Source organism: Mesoplodon bidens, assembly GCF_964165515.1.
Source record: "Mesoplodon bidens genome assembly, chromosome: 19".
Taxonomy (NCBI): Eukaryota; Metazoa; Chordata; class Mammalia; order Artiodactyla; family Ziphiidae; genus Mesoplodon; species Mesoplodon bidens.
Window position 1 is genome coordinate 46,503,720 of NC_138179.1, and position 19,137 is coordinate 46,522,856.

The 19,137-nt window shown below is 57.9% G+C and overlaps 2 protein-coding genes across 2 annotated transcripts; both read left to right on the forward strand.

The window, feature by feature from the left end:
* Positions 1 to 5,707: 5,707 nt before the first annotated feature.
* Positions 5,708 to 9,154, forward strand: CD79B (CD79b molecule). Its single transcript, XM_081219568.1, has 6 exons — positions 5,708 to 5,809; positions 6,466 to 6,519; positions 7,543 to 7,854; positions 8,074 to 8,192; positions 8,458 to 8,499; positions 8,621 to 9,154. The coding sequence occupies exons 1-6, from the start codon at positions 5,743 to 5,745 to the stop codon at positions 8,717 to 8,719; spliced, it is 693 nt and encodes a 230-aa protein (XP_081075694.1). The 5' UTR covers positions 5,708 to 5,742; the 3' UTR covers positions 8,720 to 9,154.
* A 7,699-nt stretch (positions 9,155 to 16,853) lies between these two features.
* LOC308607060 (somatotropin) lies at positions 16,854 to 18,688 on the forward strand (the record flags this gene model as incomplete). Its single annotated transcript, XM_081218652.1, has 5 exons — positions 16,854 to 17,094; positions 17,347 to 17,507; positions 17,711 to 17,827; positions 18,050 to 18,211; positions 18,488 to 18,688. The coding sequence occupies 5 exons, from the start codon at positions 16,854 to 16,856 to the stop codon at positions 18,686 to 18,688; spliced, it is 882 nt and encodes a 293-aa protein (XP_081074778.1).
* Positions 18,689 to 19,137: the final 449 nt, after the last annotated feature.

Consider the following 19,137-nt stretch of genomic DNA (forward strand, 5'->3'; position numbering starts at 1 on the left):
CAGGACAAGGAAGTCTTAACTTCAGTGAGAGCAGACGCCTGACCCCAGGGCCTGCCAGCCCTCCCCTGACTCTGGGTGCAGCATCACCCTGACAGCTTAGGAATTCTCTGGGAAAGGGAAGCATCACTGGTCCAGAAATGGCTCCACAAACCTGATGGGTCACTGGATCCTGACTCATTGGGCCGGTGTGATCCCTGACACCCTTTCTGGATTTGTCCATTGCCCAGGCCCCTGGCTCCCTGGCTGGCCCCTGGGAGAAGAGCAGAAGGGAGGATTCCACTTGGGAATCATCTTTTTCTAGGAAGCACGGATGGGTAGCACAAGTTGGATCCCACCAGCATATTGCTGCACTGGGGGCTTTCTTGGCCAGAGCACCCAGATCTCGGGTGGTGTCTGGGACCCTGGTGCTCAGGAAGAAGGTTCCCTTCCCTCCCTCCTCCCCTCCCTCCTGCATCAGCACCACTGGGGCTCCTGGCAGCCTCCCCAACCCCAGAGGTTTCCTCCCCACCCTCCAGCACACCAATCTCTTCCTCCCTCCTCATCCTTCTCCCCACCTCAAAGTGATCCTAAGAATGTTCTAGCTGAGCCCATGTTCGAGATTTCCACACTGGGGCAGGCACTGCTCACCTGGCTCAGACCCAACCTTCCCACTTCCTGCCGCCCGGAAGGCCAGGCGGCACTTCTGCTGGCGCCGCTGGCTTGGGCATGGCGGTGCCAGTCCTCCGCCGGCTGCCGAGAACAGACAGGCTGAGCTCGGAGGAGGCGGTGAGACGCCGGCTTAGGGGTCACTGGATTTACTCATCGGTGTGTATGTGCCTGTGTGCCAGCGTTATACCTATGTGTATAGCTCTGTTTGTGTGTGTGTGTGTATGTGTGTGTGTGAACCACCATGTCCCTCAGAGCCTGCATATGCATGTGTGTATGGGTATATTTGTGTACATGTGTGTCAGTGTGCCCTGCAGTGTCTGGCTGGGATGTGTGTGTGTGTGTGTGTCTTCTCTGTAGGCCTGTCTGTGTGAGCATCCCTGTGCTGTGTGTGTGTGAGCGTCCCTGTCCTGTGTGTGTGTGTGTGAGTGTGAACACACGTGGTCAGGTTTTTGCACATCGAGTCCCCCATTACCCTTAGTTCCTCTTCTTTTTCTTCTTGTTTCTCGTGAACAGTTTGATTAAAACTCAGGAAGCAGCAAAACCTCCAAAACAACCTGTGTGTATGTGTGTGTGTGTGTGTGTGTGTGCGCGCGCGTGCAAGCGCGCGTCTGTGCTCGCCCAGAGGCCAGAGCCTTCCCTTCTGTCTGCCGCGCTCGCTGGCCTCCTCACCACCCTGCCTGGGCCTCCCTCTCTCTCACCCCCGTGAGTCCACTCCTCTGCCTTCCTCCACATCTCTTCCTCACCCCCACTGCCCAGCCCCGCTCCCCGGCCCCGCCTGGGTCCTCTCTGGAATGAGGCCCCCGCTCCTTCCATCTCTTCCTGCAGCAGTTCTGTCTCTTTCTTCAGAAGTTCATCCTGTAGGGGTCAGCCTCCTCTCTGACCAGCACTCCGCCCACTGCCTTTCCCTCCTCGTTGGGGCTCTGACTAGCGAGGCCCCAAGAGCCTCAGCCCCTGCTGGACTGGACTCTCCACCGGACTGTGTGCAGATTGCAGAGCCAGTGTGGCTGAGCGGGGTCCAGGCCTCCCCCTACCTGCAGCCTCCTCCCCTGCAGACCCACACCCATTGCACCTTGTCCGGGTGGGAACAGGCCCAAGCCAGGCCAGTAGACAGGCTCCTTTGTACAGTTCTTATAATAAACCTCCCCGGTGCCTCTGACATGTGGGCTCTCTCCTTCTGTGCTTCTGCGTGCGGACATCGACGGGAGCTGAGGGCAGCAGGAAGGCCTGGTGGGGATTGAGCCAAGTGGGGAAGACTTGGGGAGCTGCCAGGGATTGGGAAGAAGGCAGGATAAGGAGAGCCCAGCTCCCTCCTCTGGCTCCGTCTGGCCGTCTCCTGCCCCCTCCAGAAGGAGACTGGGACTCCAGCCTCACAGCTGGAGTCCAAGAGGCCAGATGAGGTCAAGAGTCGTGCCCCGCTCCCTTCACTCCCCTAACAGGCAGTACCACACTGCATCTCCCTGCCCACGACAGCACCCAGGAAATGGGTGTTGGGACCCGTGTCCCCAGCCCCTCCTCTCCAGAAGCCCCCATAACTTCTCTGCCCCCCAGAGACCCTAAGGTGCCTATGGGTACATGGTGTGGCCCCTCCCTCTCCCCAGAGGTACAATTCCCCCAGGATGCTGCCTCTGACCCCTGACCCCAGAAAACCCAGGGTCCCATGGACCTATGACAAAGAGTAATGTTATGTAGTGAGCTCAGGCCACAATCCCAGTGGGTGAAATATAATTTTAGATTTCATTTTGTTTTCTGACAGCCGAGACTGTATTCCTCCAAACTAGTGAGTATTAGTCCCTTCCAGGATTTCTGTATCCCCTTTTCCTGTGTCCTGAGGTTACATGGCACCCTTGGGGGCTGGGGAGGGGAACCCCCAGGCCACCCCGACATCCCTCAGCCATGTCCTGGAGCCCCTTCCCACAGTGCGGTGGTCTTTGCCTGCAGGGGTGGGGTCTGACATCCCCGCAGGGCTCCCTGAGCCCCCCACCGGGGCGCTGACCCCCCTCCCAGAGGTGGGGGAGGGGCTCCTTCTCACATGAAAGTTCTCCAAACCTCGCCCGGGTCCCTCTCTGGCCCCAAGGACAGGAGAGCTTGGGGGTGTCCTGACCCACCCTTCCCCTGAGCCTTGAATGGTAAAAGAAAAAAGGCGAAATCCTGGGTGAGAAACAGAGATAACTGAAGTTCCTATTTCAGCATCAAGACCCTCCCCCAGGGAGGGAGACGCAGGAGGGAGGGGATGTGGGAACAGATGTATATGTATGACTGATTCACTTTGTTGTAAAGCAGAGACTAAAAAAAAAAAAGACCCTCCCCCAGTTATCGGTCCTACGCACCAGCTGCCTGAGGGTGAACCTGAGTCCCTTCAAGGCTCACGACCGCCCTACGAAGAAGATATTATTACAATTATTTCTGTCTTACCCAAATGAGGAAACTTGGTCTCTCAGAGGTTAAGAACGGGTGTTGCTTAACAGGGGTGCAGTTGACATGTGAGACAAGGAAATTCTGCTTTGTGAGAGGCTGCCCCTCCCACTGCAGGGTCTTCACTGCCCCCTGGCCCACGAATGCCAGAGGTGTCCGTTGGTCATTTGACCTTGGCAATGGCCCTGGAGCATTTCCCAATGCTCTCGGCGTGGGGCAGGACCACCCTTCGTTGAGAAGCCCCAGGTGACTTGAGGCGGCTTCCTGGCCTCCTGCAGGGTCAGGATTCACACCCGAATCCTTCTGAGCCTGCAGGTCGCCCTGGTAACAGCGAGCCAAGCAGAGTCAGTAGGCGAGGGCCGGGGGGAGGGGCAGAGGTCAGAGCCCTTCTTTCCAAACTGAGGTTTCTGCCCTCTCCCACCACCCTCCCAGGGTTACTGGGGGTCCCTGCCCTCTTGTTCCCCAAACCCCCAAGCTCCGTGTCCCTTCTCCCTACACCCCCATCTCTTATTTTGATGCTGCCTTCCTGGAAAGGTGGGGTGAGGGCTGCCTGATGTCGGGGTGCACAGCCCAGGGCAGCCGGGGGCAGAGGCAGGAGTGGGCTGACGAGGCCTCCTGTTCCAGGAAAGAAAAGGCGTCACAAGCCCTGGACAGAGCTCAGTACTGTTGTCACTGGGGAGGGAACAGCATGGCCCCAACTGTGACAAATAACCCTGCGGGCGGCGGGGCCCCCATTGCCCCCACCCCCTCCTGGCATGAATGGGAATGAAGTCCAAAGGACACATCTGCATCCCTGCCCAAGGGAGACGCAGATGTGTGTGTGTTTGGAGGACACCTACTGCGCCCCCAACCTCCGTGCCCCCTAGAGTCACCCTGGGCCGCAGGACCAGCTCCCGAGCAGCCCCACACCACGCAGCCCGGCAGCACACCCGTGTCAGCAGCTACATGCACACACACACACGTGTGTATCCCAAGCCTTCTCCGTCTTCCTCCCAACTTTGGGGGACGCTAGCCCCAAAGCTAACCAAGGCTTCCATCACCAGGAGGTACTTTGCTAAAGGAAGAGACCCCTGGATTTTCCCCCATTCCTCTGGGGGAGTCTCCAACCTCCCCCACCAGGGGCCCACGGTCCCCAAGCTGACCTCAGGTGATGTTTATATTCCTGGGCTGTTTGTTCTGTGAACTGAACATCTGACACCTTTTCAGAGAAATGTGTGTGTGTTTTTTTTTTTCATTTGGAACATCTGGAAACAACAAGAACATCTGGGACTGCCAGGAACGAGCTGTTCCTTGGATGGAACCTTAACCCTCCTGTCCCCGCTTTCCACAGCTCCAGTCCTGGCCCGTACTCCTCGGGGGGAGGGGGTGGACCCCACCATCGCAGGTGAGGCTTATGCTCAGGACTGAGGAGGCGGCACCCAGACCTCTGTCTTCCTCCCCACCAGCCCTGGCCTAGGAGGAGGGTCCATGTCTCCCTGAACCCAAACAGACCTGTCAGCAGCACAGGCTGTTTGAAAACTGGCGGGTGGTAAGGAGAATATGTAGGCAGAGGACACAGGATTTGCATCTTCCTGCCCCTCCTGGCAGTTGGAAGAAGAGAGAGAGTGAGGGGCCAAGAGAGAGCAAAGAAGCTTCCATAAAACATAAAACTCAAGAGTGGGCTCAGCTGTGGGGCTGAGGGATGCAAGCCTGCCATGTGCAGCTGTGCAGGTTGTGCACTGCACAAGGGCACCTCCCCCGCCCCGCGCCCCCAAGGGATGAGGGTTGTGTCTGATCCAGGGGCAGGGGCACAAAGTTGAGCTTAGACAAGCTCCTAGACTTATGGTTCCATCCACCACTCTGCTGACCGGCGAGACAAAGCCAGAGATCCTTTTTGTTTCAGAACCTGAAGGCTCCCCCATACTAGCCTCCTGTCCTCTGCCCAAGACCTCTGGAGCTGTGGATAACACTTCAGTGCCCTGAGAGTCCCCTGATTGCTGAGTGGTGGGTTTTCTCTAAGCTGTCAACACCTAAGTCCACCTCCTTTGGCAGCTCCCAGCAAACTCTCCCACCAAGTGAGGGAGGGGCCCTCTCGCCAGGTCCTGGACCAAATCTCCCAAGCGGCTGCCACTCTTGGCCTGTCCTTGCTCAAGAACCACTGTGGTTCCTTTCCTCCCCAGGGTCAAATCTCCATCAGCCCCCAACATGGCCACCTGCACTCCAGCCAAGAGGCTGTGCTCTGGGCCCATGGCTGCCCGCCAGCACCCCTGCCCCATCCTTCCTGGGTGCCCCTCTTCCCACAGGGTGTAGGCTGGTCCAGGGTGGAGAGGCCGCACTCGCATTCATCCACAGGACCCACGTGTATTCAGCTAAGTGTGAGGTGGGAGGCTAGGGGGCCCCAGGGCACGGGGATGGGGTGGGGACTCAGAGGCTGCCGCCACCCGGGGCGTCCACCGTGGACCCCGCTGTAGTGCCCGAGCTGGGGTGACCCTTGAGCCTTAGCAGCACAGCTGACAAAAGAGCCTGCCCTCCCCCAGGGTCCCCGGAGAGCTGGTGCCTCCCCTGGGTCCCAATTTGCATGGCAGGAAGGGGCCTGGTGGGGAAGAGGCGGGGAGGAGACAGGCTGCAGCCTGGGCAGTTACACGTTTTCCCCCCAGGAGCCTCCGCTGTCACGGGCTTGGGGCAGGAGACGGAGGGGTGAGCATGGCGGGGCCGGCGCTGTGTCCCGGGCTCAGCAACTGGTTGGTGCTTCTGCTGCTGCTTCTTTCAGGTACCGCCCGAGCCGAGAGGGCTGCTGGTTCCGCTGTTTCCACTGGTTCTGTCTCCTGCTCTCTCATCCTCCTCCTTCTGTCTCTCACACTTTCCTGCCTCCTGTCCCCCTCTGACAGCCCTGGGGACCGGGTCTGTGGGTATCAGCCATGCTGATGGCTCAGGGCTCCACGGCCCCAGCCCCTCTCCCGCCCGGAGGGTGTCAGGCTGAGCTGGGCCTGAGGGGTTGGTGGCTCTGACCGCAGAAGAGCTAGGCCCAGGAGAGAGAAAGAAGAGTGTGGTTCACCCCCAGGCCGTGGAGGGCACTGCGTGGGGGGCGGGCAGTGGAGAGCTGCCCCCAAGAAGACCTGGGACAGGCATGTTCCAGAAGTGGTGCCCTGGTCTGGAAGGCGGTGGAGCCCTCCAGCTGTAACTTCCCTCCCGTCTCATCCAGGCGCGGCTCAAGTGTCTCAAGGTCAAGGGCAGAAAGGGGGCTGGGAGTGGGAGTCAGATCTTCTGGTGACCCCACCCCACTCTAGTCTCTCCAGAGCAGGGCTGGGGGAGAGCTGAGGGGTCTTGATGCTGATGTCCTGGGCGGGGAGGACGTGGGTCTGGGAATGCAGGGGTGGGGCAGCCAAGTCCCAGTGACCGGCCCGCCCACTCCCTCCCACCCAGCAGGTGAGACGGTGCTGGAGGTCAGCAAAACACAGGAGCTCTACCCGGATCCCAAAGGTCAGCAACTTCCCCCGCCCCTTCTGGGGACAAGTATGTCTGTGTCCAAAGCCGGTCACTGTCCTGTGGGCTGTCTCATGGTCGCCCTTGTGCCCTTGTGCCCCCTGGGTCTCCCCACCCAGGACTCCCATCCCCAGGCCTCCGTAGGGTCTGTCTCCCTCTGTAAGGCCTGGCTCTGAAGCCCCTCCAATCCCCACTCCTCCAGCTGTCATCCTCAATAAATTTCAGTGCTCCAGTCCCAGCGATCCGGGGCAGCGCCAAGCCCAGGGTTGGAGTGGGGGCCAGAGAGAAACCCGCTGAGGACTCAGGCCCGTTCTCCCTGGCTGGGGAGTTGGGCTTAGCCCCAGCAGGAGACCGTAACCTCAGGGGCCCCGACAGGTCGCAGGGGTTCCTGGGGGACCACTGACTGGGAACCAGGCAGGAGGGAGGCTTCTTGGAGCAGGTGGGTGGGGACATCATGGCAAACTGAGAAAGAAGGCTTAGGAATAAAAAGAGGAGCAGGTCCACACAGAAGGGGGGAGGGAGGTGATGGAGGAGAGACGGCCAGGAGATTGATGTGGGAGGCCTTGACTGCCAGGCTAAGGATTTGCGGGGTGTCCCTGAGGATTTCGGGCTGGTGTGGGTAGCCCAGGGCAGGGAGAGGTGAGAGCACCTGGCCAGGCCAGAGGCTGTGCTCTGGGCCTTCTGGCCTCATGGGGTGAGGCTGGCATCGGGCTACTGTAATGTGCATGGAAAGGAATCAGAAGGGTCCAGGCCCTTCTAAAGGAAAATCAGGAGGGAAGGGTGGGCCATCAGGAAGGGGCGGGGTCTGGCGGCCTGGCCTGTGGCTCCTCACGTGGCTCTGGCTCTCCCACACCTCTGCCTCATGTCTGACCCACACCCCGAGAAGCAAGGACAGACAGGGGGGTGCTGAGCCAGGGGTCAGTGCTGCCCAGGACGGGGGCCCACGGCTGAGGGCCTGAGCTCGGGCTGACGGTCAAGAAGGGAGGAGCAGGATTTTAATCCCAGCCTTGGCGCCCACAGGAAGCCTTTGTTCCCGGATCTGGCAGCAACCACGTTTCGTGGCCAAGAAACGGGGCTCCATGGTGGAAATCATCTGCCACCTGGAGGTCCCGGGCAACGTGAGCTGGCTCCGGAAGCAGAAGACGGACTCGGAGGCCAAGTTATTTCTCCCCAAAAAGGGCCGCATCCTCCAGACCTATAACACCACCGAGGCCACGCTCATCATCCAAGACATCCAATTTCAGGACAACGGCATCTATTTCTGCGAGGAGGAGCGCTTCAAGGAGACCCCGAGGAGAGAGCGCGGCTGTGGCACCGAGCTTCGGGTCATGGGTGCGTGCGGGGCCCGCCCCCCAGCCAGGCAGGAGAGTGGGCGTGCTCGTGGAGCCGTCCACACCCACCCCACCCCAGCCCGGACCAGTAGGGGGGCCACAGTGTGGCGGTGACTGTGGCCCTCGAGCACCTGGGAGAGCCGCTGAGAAACAGGTCCTGAGGGGCGCAGGCCCGAAGGGGGGGCCCCAGCCTCACCGCCCCCGCCCCACCTCCCCCCAGGGTTCAGCACCTTGGCGCAGCTGAAGCGGCGGAACACGCTGAAAGATGGCATCATCATGATCCAGACACTGCTCATCATCCTCTTCATCATCGTGCCCATCTTCCTGCTGCTGGACAAGGTGACCCTGGGGGCCGGGGAAGCAGCCACGGGGCAGGCCGGACACGGGCAGGGTCTCCATCTTCCCCAGCCCCAGAGCCTGCCCATCGATTTACCGATCCAATCACTCTGTTCTCGCAGAGTGCGCCTCACCCCGACCCCTGACCCCTGACCCCTGGCCCCTGACCCTTCACCCCGGGCCAATCTCCCCGGCCCTCCCCAGCCTGGCCCAGCAGTGGATGGGGTGGGGGAAGCTAACACTCTGCTCTCTGTCCCTCACCCGCCAGGATGACAGCAAGGCCGGGATGGAGGAAGATCACACCTATGAGGTAAGGAGTGGGGTGGACCCCGCAGCTCCCGGGGCCGTGGGGGGCAGGGGGGCCGGTCAGAGACACCATCTGTGTGCGGTCAGCGAGTGGCCAAGGCCTGAGCTCTGCTCTGTGTCCGCAGGGCCTGGACATTGACCAGACAGCCACTTACGAGGATATAGTGACTCTGCGGACAGGAGAGGTGAAGTGGTCGGTGGGTGAACACCCAGGCCAGGAGTGAGAGGCCGGCCCTCCCCACGCCCCTGGGCATAGCCCGCTGGGCCCTCACTGACTGCTTGAGAGCCGCCCGGCTCCTAGCCCATCCCCTTTACCCTGGACCCCCTGTCCGCCTCCAAAGCTGGCCCACCAGGTCCGCCTGACCCTCCAGCCCTTGGTCCCGAGCTCTTGCCAAAGGGACTGGAGCGGAAGGGCCACAGGGCAGTGATTTGGAGCAGGGAGTTCTCTGGGGCTAGACTGGACCCAGCCTTCTGGGGGTGCTATGCGGGGATCCATCCCCTATTCAGGACGGGGAAGGCACAGACTTGTCTGGAACCTACAAATGGACTCAGAACAGCCCGGCTTCCTGTAGAGCCCGGGAAGGGCCCTGGCCCACCCCCACGTGGCTACAGATGGGCCACCGAGAGCTTCATCCCTCTCCCATCCTCTCCTGCTCTCTCCCGCCCTCCCCCACTCCAGGGGGCTGCTGGCCTTGAGCCCTTTCTCCCACGGAATAAACAATGTGTCTTGAGAAATGACACACAGGCTTGTGACATCTATGGTTATGGGGTGGATGAGAGTACCTGTTTGGGCGCAAATCTTTGGGCACCCGTGGACCCATGGGGTGTGAGGAGGGATGGCTGCCATGGGGCTCAGAGCCCTCTCCGGGGCTCACTCACTGCTGCTCTCTGAAGGCCCAGTTGGGACCTGTGGCCATGTCTCCTGTTCTTCCCCTGCTCTCTGACCCTAGTGGGGCCCCGAGCAGTGGAGAGGACTGAATGGACTGGCCCTTCTTCTCGGCGGGGATACCCTCACCCTGCATTCCCTTCCGCCGACAAGCAGCTCTTGAGTCCTGCTCTGTAGGGCAGAGGTCTTAGCCCTAGAAGAGTTTGCCCTCCCCCACCCACCCCAATCCTCTTGTCCTTTAAGGCCCTCCACCTACAGGAAGCCCTCCCAGAGTGCCCAGTCCCTGCCTAATCCTTGTTTGGACCCCGGCCTCCCCAGCTCTGGCGTAGCTACTACCTTGTGCTGCCCATACCGGCCTTGTTCTCCAGTTAAATTAGAAGCTCCCTGAGGGCAGGGTTTCCCCTGACTCCATCACACACCCCCTTGTCCCCTACCAAGCCTGGATATTTTTTTAAATTTGACCCAGAGCTATGCAAGAGAGATCCCTAAAGTGGGAAGCTCTGTGGTGGTGAAGTCTGGGCGTTCTTAGGTAGCCCCTTCAGGCTTTCCCAGCACAAAATCAGAGGCAAAATGGTCCCCAGCCTGCCAGCTGCAGGAGCGACAGAGAGCAGCTCAGGGCTGGGGGCTGAAGTGAAATCAACCTCTGTGTGCAGAGCCAGGCTGAGCTCCACTTCCTGTTGACCTTGGGGGGACCCCAGAACACCTCTTTGCCATTCATGCTCTGGATTCAGGTGGGAGAAATCCCTGCCCTCAGGGAGCTGCCAGTTTAACTGGAGAACCAAGGCCAGCATGGGGGGACCAGTGAGAGCAGCTCCCCCTGGCATTCCAGGTGGGGCAGGTGGCCAAGGCCCCCAAGCCTGGGGTTTCAGGTCCATCTCTGCGTCATTCAGCAGTGCCCACTCAGAGCCAGGCAGGGCCAAGCCGGGGCGGGCCTCCTCCCTCCCTGGTGTCCGGGCTGCCAGAGGAAACTGGCTTGTTTTGGCATCTGTCTCCACTGAGCTGCAGCCCTTCCTCTCCTGCTGCTTTGCATAGTGGCGCTAATTCTGGCCTCGACCTCCACCAGGGACCCTGGGCAGCCGGCTGGGGGTGGGACGGAGCCTTCACTTCTCCCCCCACAGCAGGGTCTTCCCCCTGCTTGGGGCTGCCCTGAATCTGGGGAGGCCTTGGCTTTTTTGAAAGACAACTTAATATCTTTGAATAACTGAGTTTCCCTAATGCTTTGAAGTACTGTTGGCAGAGAATCATCTGAGCAGGGAGGCCTGCCTCGACCACCAGACACCCACCCCGCAAGGGCACTGCCTTCATGGTTACGATGTAGAAGCACTCCCTGGTCCATTCTTCTGTCTTAGAGGCTTACACTACGGGTGTCCCCAGGTCTGCCTTATGGGTCCCTGGCTCCCGGAACTGACAGGCAGTGGAAACAAAGCTGGGTGATGCTGGTGGGGGCTGATGAACATCTCAGATCTCAGTTGCTTTATCTACAAAACGGGAATCATACATCTTATCCAGAGGAGTTGAACCAGATGCTGGTTTTAGAAAATTATCCTACAGTAAAATTGACTTCGTTTTCTTTTCATGAATTTTAGATTTACAAGTTTGTATAACCACCACCACAACTAAGATACAGAACGTGAATCCGACTCTTTTGCTGGGTCCCCCAAATGTTTATATATTGAGAATCTCTTAACTGCCAATAAGATTTTATTGAACACCTCCATATTCATTTACATGATCTTGCCCCACCGTTACCCTGGAAGGGGGACAGCTGCATCCCAACTTTAAAAATGAGGAAATCGAGGCCCAGGGAGATGATGACCATAATTGGCCAAAAGTCACACACAGATCTTCTGACCCCAAACTCAGCATTCTTTCTACTACATCACAGCTGCCTCCCTCGAAGGACCCTGAGCCAGAGGAGGAGGAGAGCCATAGGGAGAGAATCCTGGGACAGCTTTGCCATCTCCCTTGTTCACAAGTCGCAAAGCCCTGAAGGCCCCACTCCTTCCTAATAGGCCAGGATATTGAGTCACTGGGCCATCCTTCCAGGAGTCCAGCTCTGGGCCCCTCTTCCTTTAGAACGCAGCCCCGAGAGCCCTTGGTGGGCACATGCCCTGCTGCCCACTGGGGGAATCCAGCCCTGTCCCCCGGGGCCTGGGGTAAGCACAGGCTGGTTCCTCCTCCGTTCTAGCTTGACTTCCGGCCCCCTGGCTGCAGGTGTTGCTAGGCCGGGGGTGCTCTGACCCAAGGGTTTGGGTGTTTTTCCAGCAGAATTGGAGATTAGAGAAAAACAAAACAAAACTCGGAAAGCTGCTGCTGTTTGGGTGTCACTGGACCCCCAGCAGGTGTGCAGCCTGGCCGGATCTTCTGCAAAGGGCCTCAAAGGCCATCCAGCCGGGGGACCAGGGACTCTGGTCCGCGCATGCTCTGCTCTCTGCAGGCAACCTCAGCAGCTGGATCCAGAGCCCACATCTGTGAAATTTCTGGATTTGCCTCTGCTCTCCAGGCTGCACCTAGTTACGGCACCCTCGGGAACGGCTATTGACTCAGGAACAAACAAAAACCAAAACCAACAAACCTGCCACTTGGGGACACCTCAGCGGCCATCTCCCACCCCAAAGCCTTTACTTGGAAACCTAGGTGACTCCACAGAAAACAAAAATTAACAAAACTGAAACCCTGAATTCACAGTGTAGGTTGTTTAAACACATTTAGACAGATCCTAATGCACAGATCAAATTAAAAAAAAAAAAAAGACATCGTCCTCTCGGCCCTAAGACCACTTTCTCACATGGCAGGAGTGGGCGGGCCAGATGCCTCGTGAGGTCCTGTTTGGGGCTCAGGTTCTGCAAGTGTGGGTCTGCGTGAACATCTGTGTGTGCTCACCCTCAGCATATGCATGCGGCCCTGTCTCCTTTTTACATTTAAATTTGTTCAGGTATGTATTGCTGTGCATGGCAAGATCCCGTATTATCATTTTTTCGGTACTCGTTAGGTTAAATTCATTCTACTACGAGGAGAACATCAAGACACGTCATGGCCTGCCTTGCCATTTCTGGGAGGGATATTTGAGTTCTTTCCTTGGCACTGTCCTTTCATCCATTCAATCCACTCAGCAGATGCTTGGTGAGTTGCTAGGCCTGGGATGGTGCCAGCTGCCAGGTCCCCCCACTCCCCAGAGCTATGCTCTCACCTCTATATCTTAGCTATTTCTTTCATGGTAGTTCTCACCATGTGAAATTTCTGTATAAATTTTATCATTCTGTATTTATTTGTTTGCTATTCTCTCTCCCGTAGACTGTAAACTCCAGCAGAGAAAAGATGGTGTCCTTTGTTCATGTAGGTATAATGAACTGGTACAATACCTGGCACATGGAAGGTACAACCACTGCTTATTGAATCGGTTAATGCAGGAAGAAGAGAATGAGTGAATGAATGAAGAGGCGAAAGGCGTGAACCCAGCCTCCAAGAGCTTACATTCCCTTAAGGGGAATAAGATGGTCACAAACAGCCACAGAATAAGGTAGAAGGAGGCAGAGGTTATTTCCAGCTGACAGCACCAATCAGGAAAGCACCTCAGACTTCCCACAGTTGCTGGACACACCCCGGTATTATTATATTTCTTTTTCAATGGGCTTGTCTCCCTGGGGAATAAGCCCCCTGGTGGAAATTACTTAGTCGGTCCCGTGATGTAGATTGTTGTCTAGATTGTTCAGAGATCTTCACCTACTGTAAACAGCATCCCCATCAACCCACAGGAGTGCCTGCCCCCATCCTGCCCCCCCACCCCAGAGCCCTCCAAGGCCCTTCCTCCATGCTTGAGCCCTCTGGCAAACTCAAGGGTCCCATGAGATAAAGGAAGTGAAAACGTGATGTACACTGAAATGTGCAACACAAATGTGAAGGATGATGCGACTTGGTTCATCAAATCGGGCTCCATCGAGTTGTTGTTTTTACTGCCTCTTTTCTTGGTGTCTGTGGTCCTCACTCTGGGCTGAAGCTCCTTGCATTCAATTTCCCCCTCGCTTCATTGAACATCTTCTGAGTGGGGACTTGATCCCGCCCTGCTAGCTTTGCACTAAGGATAGTGCTTCCACGCCCAGCGGCGCCACTGTCTTTCCTAGATGAGGCTTCTAAAGAGCTCGTTGTGGTGGGAAGACTGGGGCCTTGGGCTGCCATCTTTTAGGAGCTGAGAGACTCCTGGCAAACTACTTATCTCTTTGAGCCTGAGTGTCCTTGTATGAATGCACCTCACCCTCTCTGCATCACTCAGTACAGTGCCTGGCACATGGAAGGCACTCAGAAATGTTGGTCTCCTTTTCCACCTCCCCCTGGAGAAGCCCTTGGGAATCCCCACATAATATTCTCTAAAACCATTGACCCGATGAGCTGTGATCAACGCGGTCATCAGACTCATGCTGGAATCAAAGACAGAGTGGAGCGTATCCTGGGGGCAATCCCAACCTCTGGCCTCAAGGAAAGCAGGACAGAGCTAGAGGTGGGAAGCATGGACCTCAAGTGACCAGGGGAGAATGGAAAGAGCTGCCCCCAGTCCCTCTGCGGCTCTCCCGAAGACCAGGGCAATCATGACTCTAAACAATGAGATGGACTTGAACCTCAGAAGTGCTCCTGAAGCCTGAAAGAGGCCACTTTCAGATCAAGAGTAGATCTTTGAATTTCCACAATAGGTACAGAGAACCCCAGAGATGGTCAAATCTGAAAATACGAAGGGCTTCCAAACACACCGCAATTCATGGATTCCAAGATGATGGGGGGTTCCTCCCGAACCCTTTGAGGATGACCCCGGAGATGCTGATCACAGCCTCTCCTCACTGGCCACCATGCAGAGGCCATTGTGGGGCAGCCTCTGAATCTGGAGAAGCCAGGAGTCTGGCCCCAGGTCGTGCCCCAAGAAGGGGTGAGTGACTCCCTAGCAAGAGCACGAAAATCCCAAGTCTAATTCAAAGTTTATCTTTTACTAGCAATGAATTATGTATGTGTCTCCATCACTAAAGACCCTGAAAAAGACCTTTTCTAGACTAGAGAGAAGGGTCACCAGTATCCACCCCCCACCCTCCAGTTCTTCCCTCTTTGGGTCCGATGGCTGCCACCGTGGTCACCTTTCATAAAGGTGTATCCCGGGGGTCCCCAGAATCCTGTGGGCCAACCGGAAGTGGGTTGGTGAGAGGAGACGCTCCCCTGCTCTGGCTGGTCCCACCTGTTCTTGGCAGTAAACTGCCTGGCAGGGAGCCTCAGCCACACCGCACCTGTACCCACCTTGTGTGGCTCTCAAGGGGTCCCCAAGTCGGGCTCCTGTACCCTCAGTCCTAGGGGAGGCCTGAGCTTCTCCTGTGGTCCACAGTTCACATACTAGTCCCCCCAGTATTAGCTAGAAGTCTGTCACGAGAGGTTCCACTTCAGTGTCCCTTCCCCCAGGTGACCTAGAAGGAAGAAGTGGCGGAGGACACAGGAGGCTGTGTGGGGCTTAGAGACCCTCCTCCACTTCCTGCCCGGCTCCTCCCCTTTGGTGGCTCTGGAAGGAGAGGAAAGGGGGTGTCCTCACCTTTCTTGTGGCCCCATCTTCCTCAGAGCCTGTTTCTTTAATGACACTCCCCTCTGGTCCTCCTATGGTCATGCCTGGGGACAATTCCCACAGGTCCCAGTGCCCTCCGTAGCAGATAAAGAATCAGGGGCATGGTCGGGCGATGGTTCAGGAGTGATGAGAGAAAAGAGAGCTCTATCTTCTGGTCTTAAAAGGGGGAGATGGCGAGGCACAAGCACTCAGGTTCTGGACCATGGGGGTGTGACTTTTCAGCCTTGGCTGGCAACACTATAACCAACCACCTCTAGAAAGTTTTGCTCATTCGTTCGTTTGTTTCCCCACAGGGTCAAGTGCTAAATGTTCTTAGACTCAAGGGATGGAAGGTTTAAACGGAGGGCAATATGTTCTTTCCTGCTCTTATCCTTGGGGACTAGTTGACGCTGGTGACCTCCAGATGCTGAAATAGCCCCAACCCTGGGCACCAGGAGTTGGCAAGACTGCAGTCCTAGCCTTCCTGACCCTGGCCGTGTCCTGCTATGTGGTCTCCACCATGCACCCCATGTCTCTGGGCCAGTCTCACCTGGAAAATCACGGACCACAAGCTGACTCTTAAGGGAGTACAAAATGAGGCAAAGGGACTCTTGTGATTAGGGGCAGGATGCTTGTGATCAGAGGGATTTAAAAGTTAAAAAAAACAGAGTGGCGCCCACCCAGTCCGCTTTGAAGAAAGGGCTTGGGATGCTGCAACGTGGGAAGAGCAAGGAGCTGGAGATCTGCTGCCTTGGCTGAGGTAGCTCATGCAAGTAAGCCTCTCTGAGCCTTGGTCTCCTCCTCTGTAAAATGGGGTGATAATGCTTCCTTCACAAGATGGTCCTGAGGGTCTAATGGGAGATTGCAGGGGCATGCTCTTCACAACCGGATAAGCTCTATACAGATATTAAAAGGAGGAGAAGAGGGGCTTCCCTGGTGGCGCAGTGGTTGAGAGTCCGCCTGCCGATGCAGGGGACACGGGTTCGTGCCCCGGTCCGGGAAGATCCCACATGCCGCGGAGCGGCTGGGCCCGTGAGCCATGGCCGCTGGGCCTGTGCGTCCGGAGCCTGTGCTCCGCAACGGGAGAGGCCACAACAGTGAGAGGCCCACATACCGCAAAAAAAAAAAAAAAAAAAAAAAAAGGAGGAGAAGAAAGATGGGAAGGAGACTGTGATGACTGGAGAGAGCATCTTTCAGGGTGCTGTGCCCAGAGCTCCAGTGCTGGGGGTGGGACTCAAGTCCTCAAGGGCTCTTCCAAATTTGAGATTCACTGACGGTGACAGGGCTATGGGAGGAAGCAGTTGTAAGCAGTGTCTGTTCCCGGGATCTCTGTGGCACATCCAAGGAGCAGGGACAATGCCTCAAGTTTCGGTCCTTTGCCCTATCCACCTGGGGGAGCCCCTATACTCCGGCAAAGGGGAGGGCAATGTGTGGGGCTGGAGCCCTCTAGCGGTCAGGGTTAGCCCTGCATCCAGCTGCCTCAGGCTGGATCAGGTGGCAGGAGGATGGTGATGGGGCAAAGGTGGAATCTGTGCCCAGAAACCCCAGAATCTCTTGCTATCCTTGGCCCCCTTCCCCCAAACACACATTCTCTCTGGTGGTTGGAGGGGAGCTGCTCAGGGAGGAGGAAAGAGGTAGAGAGTGAGGAAGCATCCACACAGCTCTCAGGGTACATCCATCCTGACATAGCCCCCCTTTAGGGGACCGGCTTGGGCCCTCCTCACCCTGGGGGACAACCCCGCAATGACACCCTGCCACAGTGTGCCTGGACTCGGGCTACTTCCTTCTGCTACCTCCCCCTTAAAAAGAGGACGGATTGGGTGGTCTCTCAAGCTGAGACTCTGTGCGTACAGCCCTCGGGACAGGTGACAGTGGAGAGGGGAAGATGACAAGCCTGAGGGACATGACCCCAGAGGAGGAGCGGGAACAGGATGAGTGGGAGGGGGTTCTAAATTATCCATTAGCCCAGGCCCGCCGGTGGCCCGTGCATAAATGTATAGAGAAAATAGGTGGGGGCAAAGGGAGAGAGAGAAGAGGCCAGGGTATAAAAAGGGCCCACAAGGGACCAATTCCAGGACCCCAGGACCCAGCTCCCCAGACAGCTCAGGGTCCTGTGGACAGCTCACCAGCTGTGATGGCTGCAGGTAAGCACCCCTAAAATCCCCTCGGGCTTGCTGTGTACTGAAGGGTGATGGGAGGGCCCTGCAGATGGATGGAGGCACTAACCTCGGGCTTTGGGGCTTCTGGATGTGAGCACAGATATCTACCCCCAGACACGTGACCAGGTTTTAAATATTCTCATTCCCCGGGGGCAGGGGCGGTAGAGGGCTGGCAGGAGAACCAGGCCTCTTGCTCTCTGGACCCCTCCCTCTCCGACCCTCCTTTTCTCTCCCTAGGCCCTCGGACCTCCATGCTCCTGGCTTTCGCCCTGCTCTGCCTGCCCTGGACTCAGGAGGTGGGCGCCTTCCCAGCCATGCCCTTGTCCAGCCTGTTTGCCAACGCTGTGCTCCGGGCCCAGCACCTGCACCAACTGGCGGCTGACACCTACAAAGAGTTTGTAAGCTCCCCAGGGATGCGTACTAGTGGCGGGTGGCAGGAAGGGGTGAATCCGTGCCCCCTCCACGTAGCGGGAGGAAACTAAGGAGTTCAGAGGTATTTTATCCGAGGGAAGATGCTGTCATAAACCGAGGGGGGTTCCTGATAAAGCAGCGAGGAGAACCGCGCACCAGCCCAGACCCGGGCGCGTGTTCCTTCTCCCAGGAGCGCGCCTACATCCCGGAGGGACAGAGATACTCCATCCAGAACACCCAGGCTGCCTTCTGCTTCTCGGAGACCATCCCGGCCCCCACAGGCAAGGACGAGGCCCAGCAGAGATCGGTGAGTGGCCACCGCGGACCGAGGAGCAGGGCCCTCCCTCATCCTAAGAAGGCTGCCCCATCTCTCTGCATCGGGCCTTGGGCTGTCTTCTCCCCGAGGAGGCGCGGGGTGGTGGCTGGTGGCGGAAGGTGACGGAGGGAGGCGGGAGGCCCGCGGCTGCCCCCCCTCCCCCGCTCCCGCCCCCGACCTCGCGGCGCCCACCACCCATCCATCTGCCCGCAGGACGTGGAGCTGCTCCGCTTCTCGCTGCTGCTCATCCAGTCGTGGCTCGGGCCCGTGCAGTTCCTCAGCAGGGTCTTCACCAACAGCCTGGTGTTTGGCACCTCGGACCGCGTCTATGAGAAGCTGAAGGACCTGGAGGAGGGCATCCAGGCCCTGATGCGGGTGGGGATGGCGTAGTGGGTCCCCCAGCCTGGGCCCACGCTCGCCCTCTCCTGGCTTAGCCGAGGGATGGGGGGCTCACGTGGGCTGGGGGAGAGAGCTGCCTGCTCTCTCTGTGGCAGTCCAGCCCTGACCCAGGAGAAATCTCTTCCCCGTTTCCCCTTGCGAGTCCTCCCTCCACACCCTTCTCCAAGCCTGGAGGGGAGGGTGGCAAATGGAGGGGACGGGAGGCGGCCGCTCCCAAGGGCTCCCTGTCTGTCTCTCCCTCCCTTTTTGCAGGAGCTGGAAGATGGCAGCCCCCGGGCTGGGCAGATCCTCAAGCAGACCTACGACAAATTTGACACAAACATGCGCAGTGATGACGCGCTGCTCAAGAACTACGGGCTGCTCTCCTGCTTCAAGAAGGACCTGCACAAGGCTGAGACGTACCTGCGGGTCATGAAGTGTCGCCGCTTCGTGGAGAGCAGCTGTGCCTTCTAGTTGCCGGGCATCTCTGTTGCCCCTCCCCAGTGCCTCCCTGGACCCTGGAAAGTGCCACTCCAGTGCCCACCGTCCTTTCCTAATAAAACGAGGTTGCATCACATTGTCTGAGTAGGTGTCACTCTATTATGGGGCGGAGGGGGCCAGTACAGCAAGGGGAGGGGTTGGGAAGACAAACGGCAGAGATCCTCTGGGCTCTATGGGAACCCGGATGCTGAACGATAATTGACCCGGTTCTTCCTGGGCTAGAAAGAAGCAGACACATCCCCTTCTCTCTGTGACACACCCAGTCCATTCCCCAGGTCCGTAGTCCCAGTTTGCTGGGGACTCATAGGTCAGGACCACTCCCCTCACCCCACCCCCAAAGTACTTGGAGGCGTTTCTCTCTCTCCCCGACCAGAACCACAAGACCAAACCTAGCCCCCAAGGGTGGGAAGAAATGAAAGCAA